The 18,708-nt window shown below is 47.7% G+C and overlaps 1 protein-coding gene across 1 annotated transcript; it reads right to left on the reverse strand.

The window, feature by feature from the left end:
* Positions 1-442: 442 nt before the first annotated feature.
* On the reverse strand, positions 443-9,722 carry LOC125739517 (Kv channel-interacting protein 2). Its single transcript, XM_049009709.1, has 8 exons — positions 9,135-9,722; positions 2,854-2,978; positions 2,702-2,771; positions 2,463-2,533; positions 2,230-2,337; positions 2,042-2,146; positions 1,744-1,806; positions 443-1,627 (listed from the first exon to the last, which is right to left on the reverse strand). The coding sequence occupies exons 1-8, from the start codon at positions 9,238-9,240 to the stop codon at positions 1,580-1,582; spliced, it is 696 nt and encodes a 231-aa protein (XP_048865666.1). The 5' UTR covers positions 9,241-9,722; the 3' UTR covers positions 443-1,579.
* Between the last annotated feature and the right edge of the window lie 8,986 nt (positions 9,723-18,708).

Raw genomic sequence — 18,708 nt, forward strand, 5'->3', positions numbered from 1 at the left:
CTCAGGAAGGTTCCTCCAGGAAATTCATTACTTGCGGACCAGTTATGTACATCCCTGAACATTAAAAATTATCACAAAATCTGTGTTATATTAAATAAACTAATAAAAATTGAAAAAACAGTTCCAGTATGAAAAAATAGGGATCTGCTGCTAGTGCTGCTTGGACTCCTAATAATAGGAACTTTCTGTAAACAATCTCTGACCCTGAAACAGGCAGGTGATTCACTTATAGCTCAGCAGAGGAATCAATATTTTTCACACCATGAATGTAAGTTTCACATATTTGCTGTTTGTTGCCCATATACACAGTCACCTTGGACCACTTATGATTGGTGAAAATGACTCACAAGGAGGACGGCATAAATTTGTAAAACTCTCATGACAGTTTTAAACCCTGGGTCAGACTTGCTATATGATGCATACCCTAAATCGCAGCCCTTGCAATTTACTAATTATGTTGATTTAAAATTGATGAATCGTTCAGCCCTGGCACAACCCCTTACCAGAGAGCAGCCTGCCTGTAAGGGACAGAGTCACGCAGAAGCACAGCAGCTGTGGTTTTATTTTCATGTCTGTACAAAATATGGCCAAGAAACACCAAGCATCCTGTTAGGCTTATTGGACACACAGTAAATGCAGTTGGCCTTTGTCTAGCTTACATGCAGATATATACAGGGGCCACTTACGGTCAGTTAGCTAGCAAGCGTTTGGCGCACCTTCCCCTATGCTCCTACGGAGAAAAACAGGGTGACTGTTTACCTGCCTTACTTGGTTAAATGGGTTTTCCAAAATCTCAAAAACAGCATGACGAACAGTGCCCTCTGGCTTGGACCTGCTCCCTAAATAAAAAGCCGTTTGTGATCCAGAGTGTGCCTGACTGGAGCTCACAGCCAGCCCCCTAACCCCAGAACACCACCCGTCTCAGGGCGGGCTGCTGGATAAGTTGCCACTTCCACACAAGCGGTCCTTCACTCACTACGAGAGTCTTGCTGTCTGAATGCACGGGCCGTACATAGACACCTATCCCATGGCCAAAAGAGGACGACTCGTATCTTGCTCATTGTGGCGGTCCTGAATGGGTCAGAGTTACGAATAACATGCAGTTTTGACACAGCACGTCATCTGGACCAGACCAAAGAGCAACACACAGAGGTGAATTCTTCATCGTCCCCTGGGCCTCTTACATAAGATTCTGGGGTGAATAGGTGAAAGCGCTGCACCATGGTGAGTGAGCACAAACAGCATGCAGTTCAGGGGAAGCTGGGAATTCCCTATCGGGGATAATTTATAGCTTTGTTTGCTGCTGATTTGCTGGCAAGGGGTCCTGCTGCCAGGCCAGCATTCCTAACGTGGGCAGGTATCAGAAAAAAAAGAAAGAATCCCACACACAAGAGCGTTTCCCAACTGCTGGCTCTGATTCGCCTGTCTCTAGCAAAGAGATGAACTGAATGGAAAAATGCCCTTGTCCCATGGAAAGGGGGGGGGATTCTAGCTATGGCTGTATGGGGTGCTGTGGGTCAGTCCGTACGCTAGGGGCTTGCCTGCCCACATCCTTCAGCCATCGCCATGGTGACAGGATCTAGATGATGCTGTCGAAAAGCTGCATAGACTGCATGATGTTGTCATCCTAAAGAGGGGGGGGCAGAGAGACAGGGAAAAGTGAGAGAGGCCCCCTCGAGGCAGGTCCGAAAGGGCCGCACGATCAGTCTAAAATCAGCAGGGCCTCAAGCTTCCAGCGTCTACCTTCTGGCACGACTCGATGAACTCCTCGATGGTTACTACTCCGTCATTATTCCGGTCCATTTTCTGAGAGGGAGACATACCAAAGCGCCACAGGTTATTCTTGGTGAAACCAGCAAAGAGCTCTAAGCATCAGCAGGGGTTTGAATATCTATAAAAACCAAAGGGAGAAGCAACAGAAGGATTATGGCACAGTATGGCCACGAGGAACAACCACACAGGCCCTACCAGAGATGCCAGAGCAATGTGTCTACAGTGCAATCGTATGTTTTCAATGTCTGTGTGGGCAGCAGGCTCTCACCTTAAAGAAACTCTCCATGTGCTCCCTGGGGGTGTCCGCATGCAAACAGGGACAGGTATACTTCCCCATCATGTCGTAGATGGACCTCATGACGTACATCATCTCCTGTGAAGTGGCAACACACCAGCTGAACCCAGACTGCCCCCCCGGGCTGCCGCGTGTGTGTGTCTGCTTACGAAGAAAGGTACCTCTTTGGTGATGCAGCCATCTTTATCGAGATCATACAGGTTGAAGGCCCAGCTGAGACGGTCGTTGATAGATCCTCTGAGAATAATGGACAGGCCTGTGACAAAGTCCTGGGCGAGATTAGACAGAACAGCAGGGATGTCTGCTTAGGAGAACATAAGGGGCCAAAAATACAATCACACGAGCATGATGGACCATGCCAATAAAACAACAACACCTTCTGAAAAGGTCTCACCTCAAAACTGACGCACCCATTCTTGTTAGTGTCAAAGGCTTCAAACAGGAAGTGGGCATATGTACTGGAATCTGGAGGAAAGGAGCATATTGCCCATATATTCACAAGTCAATTGTGTTATTTTCCGCCCATCAGAAGATGGCGCTGCACAGCATTGTGGCATCTTGCTCATTCCCGTCTGGAGGCTGGAGTTCACAAGCTGGGCTACAGAAGCCACAGCTGGTTCAGGGGACACTCACCACCCTGGGGGAAGAACTGGGAGTAGATGAGCTTGAAGGTGTCCTCGTTGACCACTCCACTGGGACACTCCTGCGGGGCACAAGGCACAAGGTCACACTCCCTGGAATTACGCGGCTATGGGAGGCGGAGAAAGTGTGGAGGAGACGCTCACATTCTTGAAGCCCCGGTAAAGGACTTGAAGCTCCTTCTTGGTGAACCTCGTCAGCTCCTGCAGCTTGTCTAGGTCCTCAGGTCGGTAGCACACAGTGGAGAGCTCAAAGTCGTCCTCAAGGCTGTCTGTGGGGGGCAGGAGAGCACCTTAACACACCTTCAAAGAGTCTCACCATGTTGTCTAAGACACTAAGTAACGTTTACAGAGGAACAATCAGGAGGCATCATGACATCCGGTATATTCATCAGGACATTAGTAAACCCTGTTGACACTTCCTCCCCTATTCCGCCCGTAATCATAGCCACAAGTGTGAATGTCCAGCATAAGTGAGCTTGTTTTTTCTAATTTGTCATCCTTTAGATGTGAAATACAATGCTGTGGTCTGAACAACAAGAGAATTACATTACTAAAAACTACACTTTGGCCATTGGGGCAGTCAAACATTTGTTGAAGTATGACAGATCACAAGAAGTACACACTGGCCTTTGGGACATAACCTTCTGTAAAACTACTACACAGACGAGAGGCAGACTTGTCCAGATGGTTTTCTGAGCCAGCCTGCTCCCTTTTTAGGGGTCTGCTCTTCAGCCACATGTACTGTAAGCAAACGACTACAAGAACCTGCGCATGAACACAGAAACACATTTCTACTTCAAAATGGCACTTGCCCAATACATCACATTTGATCACTTTTTTTTACTAAAAGGGTAAGGCATTGTTACCCAACCCAATCCTCGGGGAACCCCAGACAGTCCATGTTTTTGCTCCCTCCCAGCTCCCAGCCAATCAGGAACACCAAATACCTGGTACAAGCGCACTGGGAGCTGAGAGGAAGCAAAAACGTGGACTGTCCGGGGTTCCCCTAAGACTGGGTTGGGATACACTGGGGTGAGGCATGAACTTGGAGATCACGCGGGAGTAAATGAAGTGCCAAAATGAAGAAGTGTTTGGGATGGGGCAGAGTGCACCAGTTTGAGCTTCTTATCTGGGCTGCGGTAACATTAATGCTGCCATCATAACCAACATCCCCAACAACTTGTATCCAACTACTCAGTTAACACTGACAGGCCTCCCCTGGGCCGCTGCCCCCAGCCACCTTTAAAACACCCACCCAGATGTGGTCATTCAAAGTACCTTTACTTCCCATCACACCTTTCACCAGCGATGCTCATTGGCCCCCGCACACTCAATCTAACCCAAGTGGGCACCCTTATGGTGCGCTCTATAGACTGGGGAGGGAGGAAGTGTGCGGGGGTGGGCCCCTCTTGCCAGAGACAGACGAGGGAAAGGAAGCAGAGAAACACTTGCATTGACTGACTGCGGGGCTGGAACTGGGCCTGCAGCATGGCAGCAGTTTGAGGAACCTCTGCTTTATGGGTTTTTTGCTTTGGCTGGAGGGTGGATGACCTGCAAGTCACCAACCACAGCAGAGAAGTTAGAAAAGATCGGGAGTAGGAGCAGCAGGAGCACGTAGGAGCAGCAGGAGCAAGTAGGAGCAGCAGCATGTAGGAGCAGCAGGAACAAGTAGGAGCAGCAGGAGCAAGTAGGAGCAGCAGGAACAAGTAGGAGCAGCAGGAGCATGTAGGAGCAGCAGGAGCAAGTAGGAGCAGCAGCACGTAGGGGCAGCAGGAGCAAGTAGGAGCATGTAGGAGCACGTAGGAGCAGCAGGAGCAAGCAGCACTCACACATGCTTGGACGCTGGGAGACAGAACGACAGCGCAGTGCGGGGAGTGAGGCAGCTTGTGCTCATAGCCATGCAGCACAGACCCACACAGCACAGACACATGCAGCCCAGCCTTTACACAGGCCCCCTTTGAGGCATCAGCCCCACTGCCATTGTGTTTTTAGCATGCAGGGGGTCTGGCAGTGCCTTGGTTCCCAGGCACACAGAGTACTGTGTCCCTAATGATCCTGTGTGTGTCCTTCTGCGTGTCACATGGGTGCTCCAGCCAGTTTAGGTACATCTGCTCTGGACCCACATGGAGAAGGACACCATGCGGTTCTCATGGATCCCTCTTCCCATAAAAGATACGCTCCTCACCTGATGTTCCAGCTCCATTTAATGTCTTTTTGGTGCGACTATTCTGCTGCGGAAACTTCTTCATCAAAATAATAAAGTGTAAGGTGATAATTTACCTGTGTGTGTCAGGGAACCACAGCCACCACGCAGGAGGATGCAGCCACTCTCACTTGCATATGCACGGTAATCACAGAGGCAAAACAGCGCCCTCTTCAGTGCGCTCCATCATGGAGACCAGCCACACATATGCATCAGAGAAGGCACAAGGGCAGCGGAGGGGAAAGCAGGGCATGCAACGGAAAGAGATGTTTGCTATCCTGGCTTACAACATGTAATAATCAGCATTGGAGGCCACCGGCTCGAGAACGGAACCAAAGGCTGCTCCGGAAGTACAGCACCATGTGAACGACAACAAAAAAATCTCTGCCAGTACATGCCTACTCTGTGGGACAGTTACAGGGTCACAGACAGCGTGTAGTACTGTCTGTCATCGAGCTGGCCACTAAAAAAACACCGTGTTTAAGGACAGAGCAGCCCCACTCAGCCTGTCCCCCCCACCTACGACTCCTGGAGACGGATGACCAGGAGGACACACCCCTGGATGCCCCTGCATAGGTGTCCAGTGTCCTCACTCCTTCTCTCTCGGTGGAGAGCGACCAAGTTCAGTATATCTACTCTGAGAAACATGGCAAACTGCAGAAGATGCTGAGGGGGGGATCCCCCTGTCATAGTGTCATAGTGTCATTTTTCTAATGAGGACAAACAAGGACAAACCAAGCAGCACCAATACATTTTTTTTAAGACCATGAACACAGTCATGGGAAACCTGAGGAATTGCACTCTAGCTGTGTGATGATGTCACAGAAGCACCAAAGCCGCATGACACTCTGTGGCTCTCCTCCAATTACAAGAAGCAAAAGCGCGACTCACAGACAAGTCCTGGGAATCCCACTGAGAGGGGTGCTACAGCCCAGCCTCAAAGTCAGCATCCCTGAGGGACTGAAAGACACACGACGTGCCCAGCAGGGTGGTCATGCTGCCTCTTTAATCTGTGAATATTATTAAGCCCAACAGGGTTCTGATTCCACTGGGACTCGACGGGAGGTCCCGCCATGCAGCATGTCTTCTCACACTGGATTGTGTGCGTGTATGTAGGGGGGGGGGGTGCATCACTGCATATCCCGTTACACCTAAAACATATGATTGGAAATAGACCTCGGACACAAAAACAGACAAAATCAATTGCCGTGTCTTTTTTCCTGGGAAAATCCCGTTATCTAGGTGTAATCTAGTTAAGATTGGATTCCGCACAATAAGAGCAACAGAACGGGCATGCCAAAAATAGGCTGGATCAAGTCACAGTCTAGTCGCATTCACTGATTACGGCGCTTTCTGGCTGTACCTGGCTGGGGGGGGCTTGGCCCCCCATGTGCAATCATCCATTGCCCGGCTTCACACGCACAGGCGTTGGCCCGCATGTGCCTGTCTGCCTAGCCGGCCACCGGCCGCTCGCTGACCCCGAATCCATGTCCCCACCTCCCCACTGCCTCACAACTCTCCTCGGAGCAGTGAGCACTTCCTCTGGGCAGATTTTTCTGAAGTTCTGTGTCTCCACTGCCTGCTGCTATCAGCAAACCAGAGACCCAATGTTGTCTTGGCAGTAAGATGGATGGAACAACATTTTAAAAGTCACAATATGGGTTCAAGGCTGGCTTAGAAAGCTGAAAGGAAGATAGTGAGATACAGTCAGACTGTGGAGTCGTATGAACTTCTCCAGCCGGGCGAGAGCTGGTGAGCGGAGGAGCAAAACCACGGTGTTGACGTTGATCAGGCTGGACTAGGCAGCCCCTGGGGTGGAGGACAGAAAGCCGCTTTGAGTGCCTCCTGACCCCTGGATCACACTGCATCACCCTCAGGCCTCACACACATTAGGTATCTATATTGTGGGGACTCTCCATTCATTTCTGTGGGCATATCCCTAATCCCAGCTATGAAAACCTTAATCCCTACCCAGCCCTAACCTTAACCATAATTAATCAAATAAAATTGCAATCACAGGTTTTTATAAAATTGAGTTTCCCCTTGTGGGGACTGTCCACACATGGTCAAAATAATAGGTTTTTATTACATTGTTGGTCATTTGGTCTACACAATCTATTACTGTATATACATGGTCTCACTCTCTCTTTCTCTCTCTCACACACACACACACAAATACACACCCTCAGCCCTCAGGCTGTCATTTGCCTTCACTTGAACATGTTACACCGAACATCTGTTTCCCTACTGGACGACCCGGCCGGCTGCCCACTGAGACGAGGCAGAAACCTCCCCCAAACCACACGGAACGGTTAAACACAAACTCAGATTCAGAGCATTAAAACCCCCCCATGAAAGAGTGAATCTCCCACAAAGTCCTGCGAGAGTCCAGGGACACCCATCTAAAGGCGACACACACACACACACAAAGAGGAAGAACTACCGAAAACGCAGAAACATGGAGTGTGTTACAGAAGTGCTGCTGCAGTGTTCAGCATGGGCCTTATGTAGCAGCTTTGAAAACCTTCCGTACTCCTGCGGGTTTAATACATTACACTAACATTATTATGCAAGCATTTTTGACGGTGCAGATCTCACCCATATAATCACATCGCTGGATCATTAAAGAAATAAGACAAAATGCACTGCAGGGACCCAAACAGCAGGGGGTGTCGAGAAGTGAATGTCCACCAAGTTGTAACACTAAGAGCCCCATCGAAACTTGGAACAGAAGCAGCCTCTGTGTGCTCTGGCTTTTTGAAGGGCTCAATAAACCCAGACACTCAGCACCCAGGGGCAGCGAGACGGGGCACCACCCTCTAAAGGCGACATGCAACCGGGGCACCACCCTCTAAAGGCGACATGCAACCGGGGCACCACCCTCTAAAGGCGACATGCAACCGGGGCACCACCCTCTAAAGGCGACATGCAACCGGGGCACCACCCTCTAAAGGCGACATGCAACCGGGGCACCACCCTCTAAAGGCGACATGCAACCGGGGCACCACCCTGCACCACAACTCACAAGCTTCCAGCAGGTTTACATTCTTCTATACGCCCCCTCAGGATTTACTGGTCATTAACTTTTACTCCACCGTTATAGTTTAATTCAGTGTAGATCAACCTAATTTGCCTAAATCACTGTTATCCCATATGTAAAAATAAGATTATTAGAGTCGTTTCTGATTGATGATTCAGTCTAAGCGTGTATGGAGGACGTGTCCTGCTGGTCACATGACCTATGGACCTGAGTCACATGTGGAGCACCAAGCTTAGAGCTGGGGGACATCCTTGCTGGTCCATTGGGGGGCACAAAGCGGCTCCCCCACAGTGACTGCCCTTCACTGGCAGCATTCTCAGTGCGAGGCTAAGCTAAGGACAGGTCATGTGGGGGAATGACAGACACGCCACAAGCTTTCCGCTCAGCCTGGGTACGAATGTGTCACCCCCACCATGCGAATGCCACTTTACAACAATTACAAATACGTGCCTCAAGACAGCAGGGAATGACGGGACACTGGCGGCCACTGGACGGAAGCACTGGTGGCCCAGGAAGCAGCCACAGGCGTGGCAGCGGCTGATGGTCCCAGTACTGAGCTCTATAGCCAGGTAACCGGCGTCTCGCAAACACAGCGGGGGTGGAGGCCACATGCTGGCTCCCTCCAGCTATAAAAGCATCAACACCCCTTAGACCGTTCTGCTAGCAGGCGCCTTGCTGCTCAGCCCTGTAACTTACACTCACACGCAGTAATAAATTATTCACAATACGATCCCTCTGTACCCTGATACCCCCCCATGCAGGCTGGCCTCGGACCACAGGAGCCCACTGCAGGGGCACACGGCTCTCCCAGCCGTGGCTGTCCTGCGCACCGCGACAGACACCGGGGCAACACCTGTAATGGAGCCTTGCACATGTCGTTATCGTGCCATCAGTGCACTGCCGGCTGCAAGACCAGAAACCCGAAACCTCTCGCTGGTTCAATTGAAGACCGTCTATCAAATTCGAAAACCCCATACATCACCAACGGTAATCAGCAGTTAGGAGTCTGCAGTGTCCTCCCACCCAGCTCTCCTCAACGCAGACTTCCTTCCAGACCGCAACACATCTATCACCACTGCAGATGAGAAGATGCCCAGAACCTGAGAGACATGCAGCTGTCTCCTCGCCTATAGGCACGAGTGGCTCTCACAGGGCTGAAAACGGGCTACGAAATGATGTTACCTTCCCCTCCTACGGGTTCGAAGAGTCCGAACTGCTCCAGCACCTTGACGAAGAGCGCGGCGACCACCAGCACCGCGATGATCTCCAGGCCATCCAGGGTCATCATGTTAGGGCGGTCACATCGCGGGCGACAACACGGCTCTTCACCCGGGGCTCACGGACGGATCGAACCAAATCACCACCGGCTCTTGCCTCACCTGGGCCCCCCCTAAGCTCGAGTCCCCCACGGGCCAGCAGGGGTGCAGCTGGAGAAGGTGCTGGGGAGTCCCTGCATGTGGGTGTGGCCCCGAGGGCAGCCAAGCCGAGAGCCACAGCTGCTCGCCGGGGCTAAAAGCCAACAACTCTGGACTGAGGCAATCCAGCATGAACGGGATGGAGGGAGGGGGAGTCAGCGATAGAGGGAGCAGGAGGCAGAATGGGAGAGAGGGAAAGAGAGGGGGGGGCGGAGTGTCCTACCGGCCCGTGGACGCCACCTCTGTTTAGGTGGTCAGTTCCGACTCCCTGGTCACGGGGTGTAGATTTGACACGTCTAACATGGCTGCTGCAGCAAACTTGCGAAAAGGCTTCTCATGTGCAAAGCAGAGAGGCACTTTCTCTTCTTCGGGAGTTTCCTGCACCAAGCTCTTGTTAGGGGTGCCACACAGCACTCTCAGCAGAGGATGCACTCTTATTCTCACTGCTAATGCCCTGGGGGGGGGGTCTCACGCTGGCATGATTTCCACAGCTACTACGTGGACACTGTGCTTAACCTCCGCAACAAATACAGTACCTCTCTTGCCACAGAATGCAGTGTCTCTCTCCCCTGGGATGGTTCCAATATGATCAGAAGGCTACAAACTGAAGAATGAGTGAGCAAAACTGAGTTTCAGTTTTTTTCCCCAGATGCCCAACTACTGCATGTCTTTTTCTGTGCTGGAAGTCACCAGTGCAGCAGGAGACAAAATAACTGCCCGCCTGAGGCAGTGAAGCGTTGAGCGCCAAGTCCCCTGATTCTCCTCTGGCCGTCATCTTTCCTCTCCTCTGTGAAACATTCTTCCGTCCTCAACTGACAAAATTGCCCAACATCACTGCGCCACTGTAACCCGCAGGTGTGGTTTGCCACTAAGAGGAATAATCTGAATTCCAGATCCACTGCTGCCCAGTGGGGCACCATCACTCGTCATTCCTCTTGACCTTCGCATTTCCATGCCGTTCTCACCTTCAGTTTCTCCAGTTCCTTCAGTCACACGTTGGAAATGAACAAGGTGAAACAGGAGCATGCTGCATGTTATAGTCCTCGGAGCACAGTACACATGCACAGTAGACATTCTGCTGCACAGATTATAGCTGCAGGACTCAATGAGCGTCCAGGCTGCACCCCAGTCCCGTGCCCCGTGCTGCCTGGGAAAGTCTCCACCCCTGTGTGACTCTGTACTGGTTGGAAGATGGATGCATTTCGGCAATCTGGACTGTGAAGTTCTTTGTGAACAACACATAGAGAAATCACTCTACTGAATATTAAAGTCACATACAGAGGGGAGGAGGAGTGTGCCTGTATATATGTTGGCCATATATGCACTAATATAGCCACATATACTTAGTGCCCTAGAAGGCCACCATAGAGTTAGCTTCACCTTCTCGGTTTTCCCGAACAGCACTCCAGGGACCCCCACAGCCCTCATTATTGATTTTTCCAAACTGCCAGCCATTTCAGCATCACTGGCAGGGAGTTAGCGGACCGTTTACACAGCTCTAATAATGCGAGGCTCTCTGGCCAATGAGGGTGCGGCAAGTGCTCAGAACTTGGGGAAAACCCTATGAAGGTTCCCTCGGCAGTCAGGGCCCTTACAAAGCCTAGGGTTGGAGTGAGGTTACGGATAGGCCTGTCCAACGGTCTGAAGCACCTTCACGATGCTGTGCAGCTGATCCTCATCCCTCACCACCAAGAGTAGCACAGAATTCTGTATGTGGGGGGGGGGGCATCAAACTAAAGTTGAGGAGGCAGACACAGCCCAGGCCATCCCACTAGCCAATAAAGTTGTCAAAAGTATCAAAAGTACATAAAGTATGGATTATATTGTGTATTAAATGGTTTCATTAAAATTTTTCATGGTAACGATTCTACAGCCTGCATTTTTAGTTCGCTCCGACCACTGAGGTTCATAGGCTACCAATGCACATTCGTACACCTGAGTCCACTATCACACGTGGAGCATTAAACTTAGATTACTAATTCAGAAGCATCACAGCTTTCACCGTTGCACTTAAAATCGATAAACAATGCAGCCGGAGTGGCGCCTGGAAATACTTTGAGATAAATGAAGGCGCTAAACCACAGGACATATGCCAGGCAAGCTTGTACGTAAGCTGTGCCGTCGCAGGATACTGACAAAGGGAGCGAACGCCACACATTTAGCTAAATACCGAAAGGACTGACATAAGGAGAAATACTGAATTAATGAAATATTAATCTGTATAAGCCTGTTACGGTTGTCAGTAGAGCAGTGATGTGCATTTTTCAAACAGGTTAAACATTTTTTGTAGTCGGTTAAACATTTCCGCAATAAGACAACGGTCTGCGGTTATTTTTACCTGTGGGTTGCGTTTGGCGCCATACGATTTTGTCCTGTTGATTGACGTGGATCATTTGGATGCAAACATTGAGTCGTGCAGTGTTTAGCAGTGTTTGTGCTTTGAGGCACAAGATAAACAATGCATGTAAAAGTAATCTGTTTTATTATGCATCGTAATAATATATATAGAGTAACATCAAATTTTTGAATAGTGCTTATTTACAGCTCGTAAATATGAACGGCATTACAATGCGATTACAATGGCTAGTACTTTACTTTGATTAATATGCTTTGACTGACGATACAATGCAAAGGTTTTTCAGATATAGTGTCATAAGTTTACAAAAAGCTGAGAAGTTTGTACTGCAAACAAAATTGCAATTGAATTAATTTTTTAATTGAGTTACATATTTGCATATATACCGCGTTGAGTTTCAAAATATGTTTGAATCGCAATATATTTCTTTGAATCATATCAAAGTTTGACATTTTGGCATTGTGACAAGAGCACTACCTACACGGCCACCCCATGCAGCTTCTGGAACCATCTCATATTCATCTTCTTCTCCACACCAGTGGTCCTCAGCTGGTTTAGCCTGAGGACCCAGATAATTCCTCAGTCACGATACGACCCTAAGTATTTAGTTTATATTTGTTTGCTTGGTTGTTGAGGTTTATTTCATCAAGATACAGGGGGGGGGGAGACGAAAATAATAATTTCTGAGAAATTTCACAACCAGAAAAGTCCGACAATGGAAATTAAAAAAAAAAAAAAGGCATTGTAACATCTCTCAAAATTACCATCTTACTGAAGACTCCTACCGAAGATTGCTTTAATGATCATTGTTTGTTTCTCGGTCATGTTTGTTAAGTTACTTTGTCAGCAGAGCTAATGAAATATCCAATCCACATTGATCCATTCATCCATCCAGTTAAACCCAGTATGGTTTTGGACCGTGGGAGCAAACCAGAGCACCCAGAGGATCCTCACAGATACAGCTTCATGTAAATCCCCAAGTAACACCCACTCACTGTCTTAGTCGTTTGCTACTGATGCCCAGAACTGAAGAAAGTCTGAAGTCTGCAAAACTACGCACATCTTGCACCTTGTTCTGCCCGAAGAGCCGCATCTGCCTGCGCACCAGGTCTCACACTCACCACACCTGAGGAGTCTGAAGGAGAAGGGCAGGAAGATCATAAGAGCGAGCATGAGGAGCATCTGCGGGTCGTGAAGTAGTTCCGGCATCTTGGCCAAATCCATGATGGACGTGCACGTGTGCGGGAGCTCGCCTTGGCGTCTGTCCCCACCCTGCCTCGGGTACAGCATGCCTGCCACGCGGGGAAGCCCTCATTGGTCTGCCCCCACCCCCAAGCCCCAGCTGTTTGCTGCTTGTTTTCATTTTCTTACCCTCTTTGTTGGCCCCAGAATAGGCCGAGCGCCATCTACTAAACACACCATTGTGCTGTTGATGCCTATCGCCGCGGCCGAACAGCAGTCACATTATCGTCGTCACACCTCTGACAGTACCTCCCGTCCGGCGCCTGGCTGCAGCCATTTTCCAAACGCAGGTACGGCCCACGCAGCATAACAGAGGAACTCACCCCTGACACCAGGATGTCTACTTATCAAGTATCAAGTCAAACACAGCGATGACAGGACACCCCCAGTCCTTTCCGTGAACGGGCCAGTCCATCAGCTATTGCTGACTTAAAGGTCAAACTAAGAAGGATTCCGGCATACTGAGGACATAAAGAATGATGGCTAAGACAGGCAGGATAACTAAGGAGTTAAAACCACTCATGGCTGATTCGGGGATCAACAATAGTGTTTCCCTGTCCAGTCCTGGGGGACCCACAGACAGTCCACATTATTACTCTCTGTTGAAATAACTGGTTGGTGCTACGGTCTCATCAAAGCCCATGCTAATGGAAGGAGAAATTCAGTACATTCACCTGAGAGCCACTTGGGGGCAGCACATTTGTTTAAAAGTCATATAATTTTTGTATAGGCAAAGTGATTTGTTGCCTAAGTTTTATCAGTTCAACATGTTTTGCAAAAGTTACTCCAATTACTTGACAGCAGTACTCAACCTTATTTAGGGTTTAGTATGTAATGCTTTAAAAAAAGGCCTGTTGAAGCATGGGTGTACGTTAAAGGTCACCGCTGTGCTGCTGATGACAGCACTCATGCTCACAACGACAGACATTCATAAAAGAAAGGGAGTCATGGGACCCAATCTGCTGTGCCAAGCGTCAGGGCAATAGAACAGGGGTAGCAAAGGAATCATCCCATGTTGACGTTAACGTCTCTGCTCAGCTCCTCTCGTCCTTCTCTCTGCACCTCCCTTAACAAATCCTCTACTTGGCCATGCTAACCCCCCAACAGACAGCAGCAGAGATATCAATACAGACAGCAGCACAGCATCACCACAGACAGCCTGCTTTGAGCTTTTTCTGCAGCAGAGTAAATAACGTGTTGAGAGGCACCAGCATGAGCCCACTGCCTGCCACTCTGCTGCTCCACAGCTGCCCAGGAGGTCCCGGCTTCCCGGGCAGACAAGTCATAATTAAGGGGGCAACTAAACACCAAAGTCGCTCCTAACTTCCCTTCGTCTTTGTGAAGTTTGAGGACGGAGGCCCCTCATGTGAGATGACGCAGTCTGTCTCCGCCCCCCATCTCTCTGCTTCCTTCTCTCTCTTCCCTTCCTTTCCTCCCTCTGGCTCTCTCTCAATCATCCCCTCTTGGTTGGCTCCTGTATTTTTCCTGGATGATGTGAATTACAGGTGATTATGCTCAGCTCGGAATTTGACAAGTCCGTCACATCTTCTCCCCACAGGGAGCTGAAACATCAGGACACCAAAGAGATTCCACTGATCCATCAGCCCCCGATAAAACCCATTTTGGATGTCCGGGTCTTTTCAGTTTTACCAAAAAAGAAAAAACTTTAAGGAAAGGAGTTTATTACAGATGCTCCACTCATTGCAACGTTTCGACTTGCAATGGTGCGACACCGATGTACGTACAGTAATCAGCTTTGAATCTTGGTCTGTTCCTGGGCTGCCGATATGCTGTACGATATTTTCTACTGATGCCGGGAGATGGCAGCATCCACACAGCCACGCTTAAAGTCTAGTGATCGCGAGCAGAAACATCTCATATAGTGTTTAACAAAATGAATTTGCTTTCCGTTATTTACTTTTCAATTACTGGTATTTAATAAGTCACTGTAATTATTTATTTACTTTTTCAGTGACAATAGATTTTTTTTAAATTATGCATCATATCATATTCGACTTACGATCATTTTCTACTTACAAGGGATACATCAGAATGTAATTGCATCGTAAGTCAAGGATCACCTAAGCATTTTTACATTTGCGTTAGATTAATAAGGTTGTGTTTCAATGGCAGACATTAAGTATTCACCACCAACAAGAATTCAAGGAGATTGGATCTTTAACATAAAATATAATGAAGTATTTACTTCCACCTAGTGGGTACAAACAGATACTGCACAATATTCAAAATACAGACATCAGACATACAGTACAATGGGCAAAATAATTGACACCCATAACAGATTTTTCTGAAGAGCTCAATGACTTCAAGCATGGTACTGTCATTGAATGCCACCTTTGCAATAAGGCTGTTCGTGATATTTCTTCCCTGCTAGATATTTCACGGTCAACTGTAAGAGGTATTCTCAGAGAGGAGGTGTTTAGGGTCAACAGAAACTCAGCTACAAATTGGCAGACCACGTAAAGTAACAGTGTGGGATTGTTGAGGTGCAAAGTGTTTAGAAGTTGCCAAAGTTCTGTTGGCTCAATAACTGCAGAATTCCAAACTTCGTCTTGCATTAACCCCAGCAGACAAACTGTGTGCTGGAAGCTTCATGGAATGGGCTTCTATAGCCCAGGAGCTGCATGCAAGCCTCACATCACTGAACACGAGGCTGAGCGTCTGATGGAGTGGTGCAAAGCACGCCACCACTGGACTCTGGAGCAGTGGAAATGTGTTCTGCGGAGCGATGAATCACACTTCTAATGGACGAATCTGGGTTTGCCAGATGCCAGGAGAACATTACCTGCCTGACTGCATTGTGCCAAATGTAAAGTTTAGTTGAGGAGGGATAGTGATATGGGGGTTGTTTTTCAGGGGTTGGGCTAGGCCCCTTAGTTCCAGAGAAGGGAAGTTTTAATGCTTCTGCATAGCAAGACATTTTTGACAATTCTATACTTTTAATTTTGTGGGAACAGTTTGAGGAAGGAAGGTCCTTTTCTGTTCCAGCATGACTGTGTCCCAGTGCACAAAGCAAGGTCCCTAAAGACATGGTTGGTGCAATAAATAGAGCTGAAATAAATTAATCTGAGCTGTGTATCTGTGCACTGACACATAATTTTTTCTCTTCTACTCTACTTTCTACATGAAAACCACCCATATAGACATTTAACAGCAAATGTGCACATCATAAAAAGCCATACTACATGTACCTACGCTGGCCTTTGTGCTCTAGCTCGGAGTTAAGCTTGTTACTAACAGCAGAGGGCACACAAACACCACTGCATGCACTATGAATAAGAGAGATCAAATTTTTTAATTGTAGTCACAGTACAAATAATTCAACATGCAGAAATCTAACATAGAAGAAAAACGATGGAAGCACCTCTGGCATGAAATAGTTTTGATAAATCACAAATATACAGTACTGCACAAAAGTCTTAGGCAGTCAAAGAAAATTATGTTTAAATAATCTTCATGTTGGTGTAAAACTATTATGTCGGTCATACTGTGTCAGCTTAGCCATTTCAAAATCTTTCCAACAGTCTTTGCAGCAACCATCTAACAAACCTGTCTGTTTGGCGGCTCCTGAGGTTTGGGAGGCTAAGCTGCATTCTTCTATCCATTCAACAAGTTGTCAGTAGGGGTGCAACGAGATCTCGTGTCACGAGATCTCGCGATATTACAACATAAAGCGGTCTAGCGAAGGCGCTGCAAATCAGCTGCTAGAAGCATGTCGGCGTCTGCAAAATCAGGTATATGTCACTTTAATTGCTTTATTTTCTTGTGTGTTTAACAATGTTTTCTGTCTACCTATTTCGTGTTTCCATTGCCATGCAGTGTATGGTTGTGTGTGTGTGTGTTAAAAATCATCATCAGAATGTCAAGAGCTAGAGAAGCGTGTTTTGCTATTTATTAAGATTAATGCCATTGTTTCTGCTGTTTAAAGACCATGGCGGAGGAGAGTGATGGGAGGAGAGATGGGGCAGCTGGTGGAGCTCACTGTTCTGCACATGGAAGAGAAGGGGCTCTGGGCATTGATCTGGGAGTGACAGAGCCGGCTTCCAAGGAGACTGCACTTTGAGGATCTGCTAGGGGACTCTTTCACCCCTGGGCCAGAACACTCCGGCAGATCAGATCGGATTGAGAGGGAAACTGAATGCTACAGAATAGTGGCCCCCATCCCACTCAGTAACTGCCCGCTAAGGTGGTGGAGAAAAAACTGCACTCAGTATCCTTTGCTGTCTCCACTTGCCAAAGCAATACCTCTCCATCCCTGCTACCTCTGTCCCAAGCGAACGCGTCTTTTCAGCTGCAGGAGAAATAGTTACTGCCCCAAGGTCTCAACTGCTGCCAGAAAACGTGGACATACTTTTATTTTTGAAAAACAACATGACCATGTCTTAGGCTGGCTATTGTAGTTGTCGCCATCTGTTTGCACTTTGATTATTGTTTACACATAAGGTAATAATACCAAGAAAATGTTATGTTTGTTATTTATATTGTTTTATTTATATAATATTTTTTGCTCAATTCTGAAGTCAGATAGGAGAGAAGCCTGTCTGAGTTTGTGGTGAAATATTTTATGGTGCGAGATATTTGTTCTTTTCTTTACTGGATATGATGATGGTGATTATTTAAAATATTTCACCAAACATCTGCATTATGTAGCATTTTTTGTCTTTCAAATTAATCAAATAAAAGGCTGCTTTCCTGTAACATGTTTCCTCTTTGAAGTTTTCCTTAAAATATTGTTAAAATATCATCTCGTCTCGCTCTCATGAGCCCAGTATCGTGTCTCGTCTCGTGGGCTGAGTATATCGTAACACCCCTAGTCATCAGTACTTTTCACAGAACAGGAAAAATTCTTGCCTTTTTAAATGTGATACTGTTCATTTTCATAAATTTTTGTGTTTTTTTTTTTTTTTTTTGCAATTATACACTTACTACCCAGATAAAAAGCTTTAAATATTTTGGCCGGGCATTAGGATGGGGTACACCCTGGATGAGATGCCATTTGATCACAGGGCACAAGGCAGGGGTATTACAAAAGACACACATGTACACACACTCATACAGTCAGACTCGATAGGTAATTTAATCTACCTGACAGCACTAAGGTAGAGCGAGCAGCTCCCTCGCAGCCAGCTGACACAGACGGGTCTCGCCGGCCACCAGCTGCGACGCCACACGGCTGCTTCTTGCGTTATTGCTACATTAACGCCTTAATCCTTCACTGCACTCTTCGGCTGGCACAGGGACTCAAGCTGGGATACACACACACACAGACATACATCCACAGCAGGAGATCCTCTGACAAGAACAGGCTGGTGGGTGTTTGTCTATAAAGAAGACACCCCCCACACAATATGTGAAACCATGGGCAAGATACCCAATGACTCCTAATTATTTTATAAATACAAATGGGTCACATGGGGTAAACAAACATCAGAAAGTGTGATGTTATTATTAACACCGCATGTTATGCACATGCAATTGATCATGACCGTGATAGTCAGCTGGATGGAAACCATCAATAGGTTGCACTAGAACATTTTTACCGTCACAGTCGCAATTGTACTGATCATTCCTTTCCAAGATTATCTAGTATATGTTAAAAAAAAGAATCAGTGTAAAATTTAAAATCACAGCTTTTGCAGGAGCTCTGCATGCGTTCTGAGGTAATCACAATCATTTTCATCATTGTGACAGACTGCATTGGTAGATAAATATAATACACCCA

The sequence above is a fragment of the Brienomyrus brachyistius genome, chromosome 3, assembly GCF_023856365.1.
Source record: "Brienomyrus brachyistius isolate T26 chromosome 3, BBRACH_0.4, whole genome shotgun sequence".
Lineage (NCBI taxonomy): Eukaryota > Metazoa > Chordata > Actinopteri > Osteoglossiformes > Mormyridae > Brienomyrus > Brienomyrus brachyistius.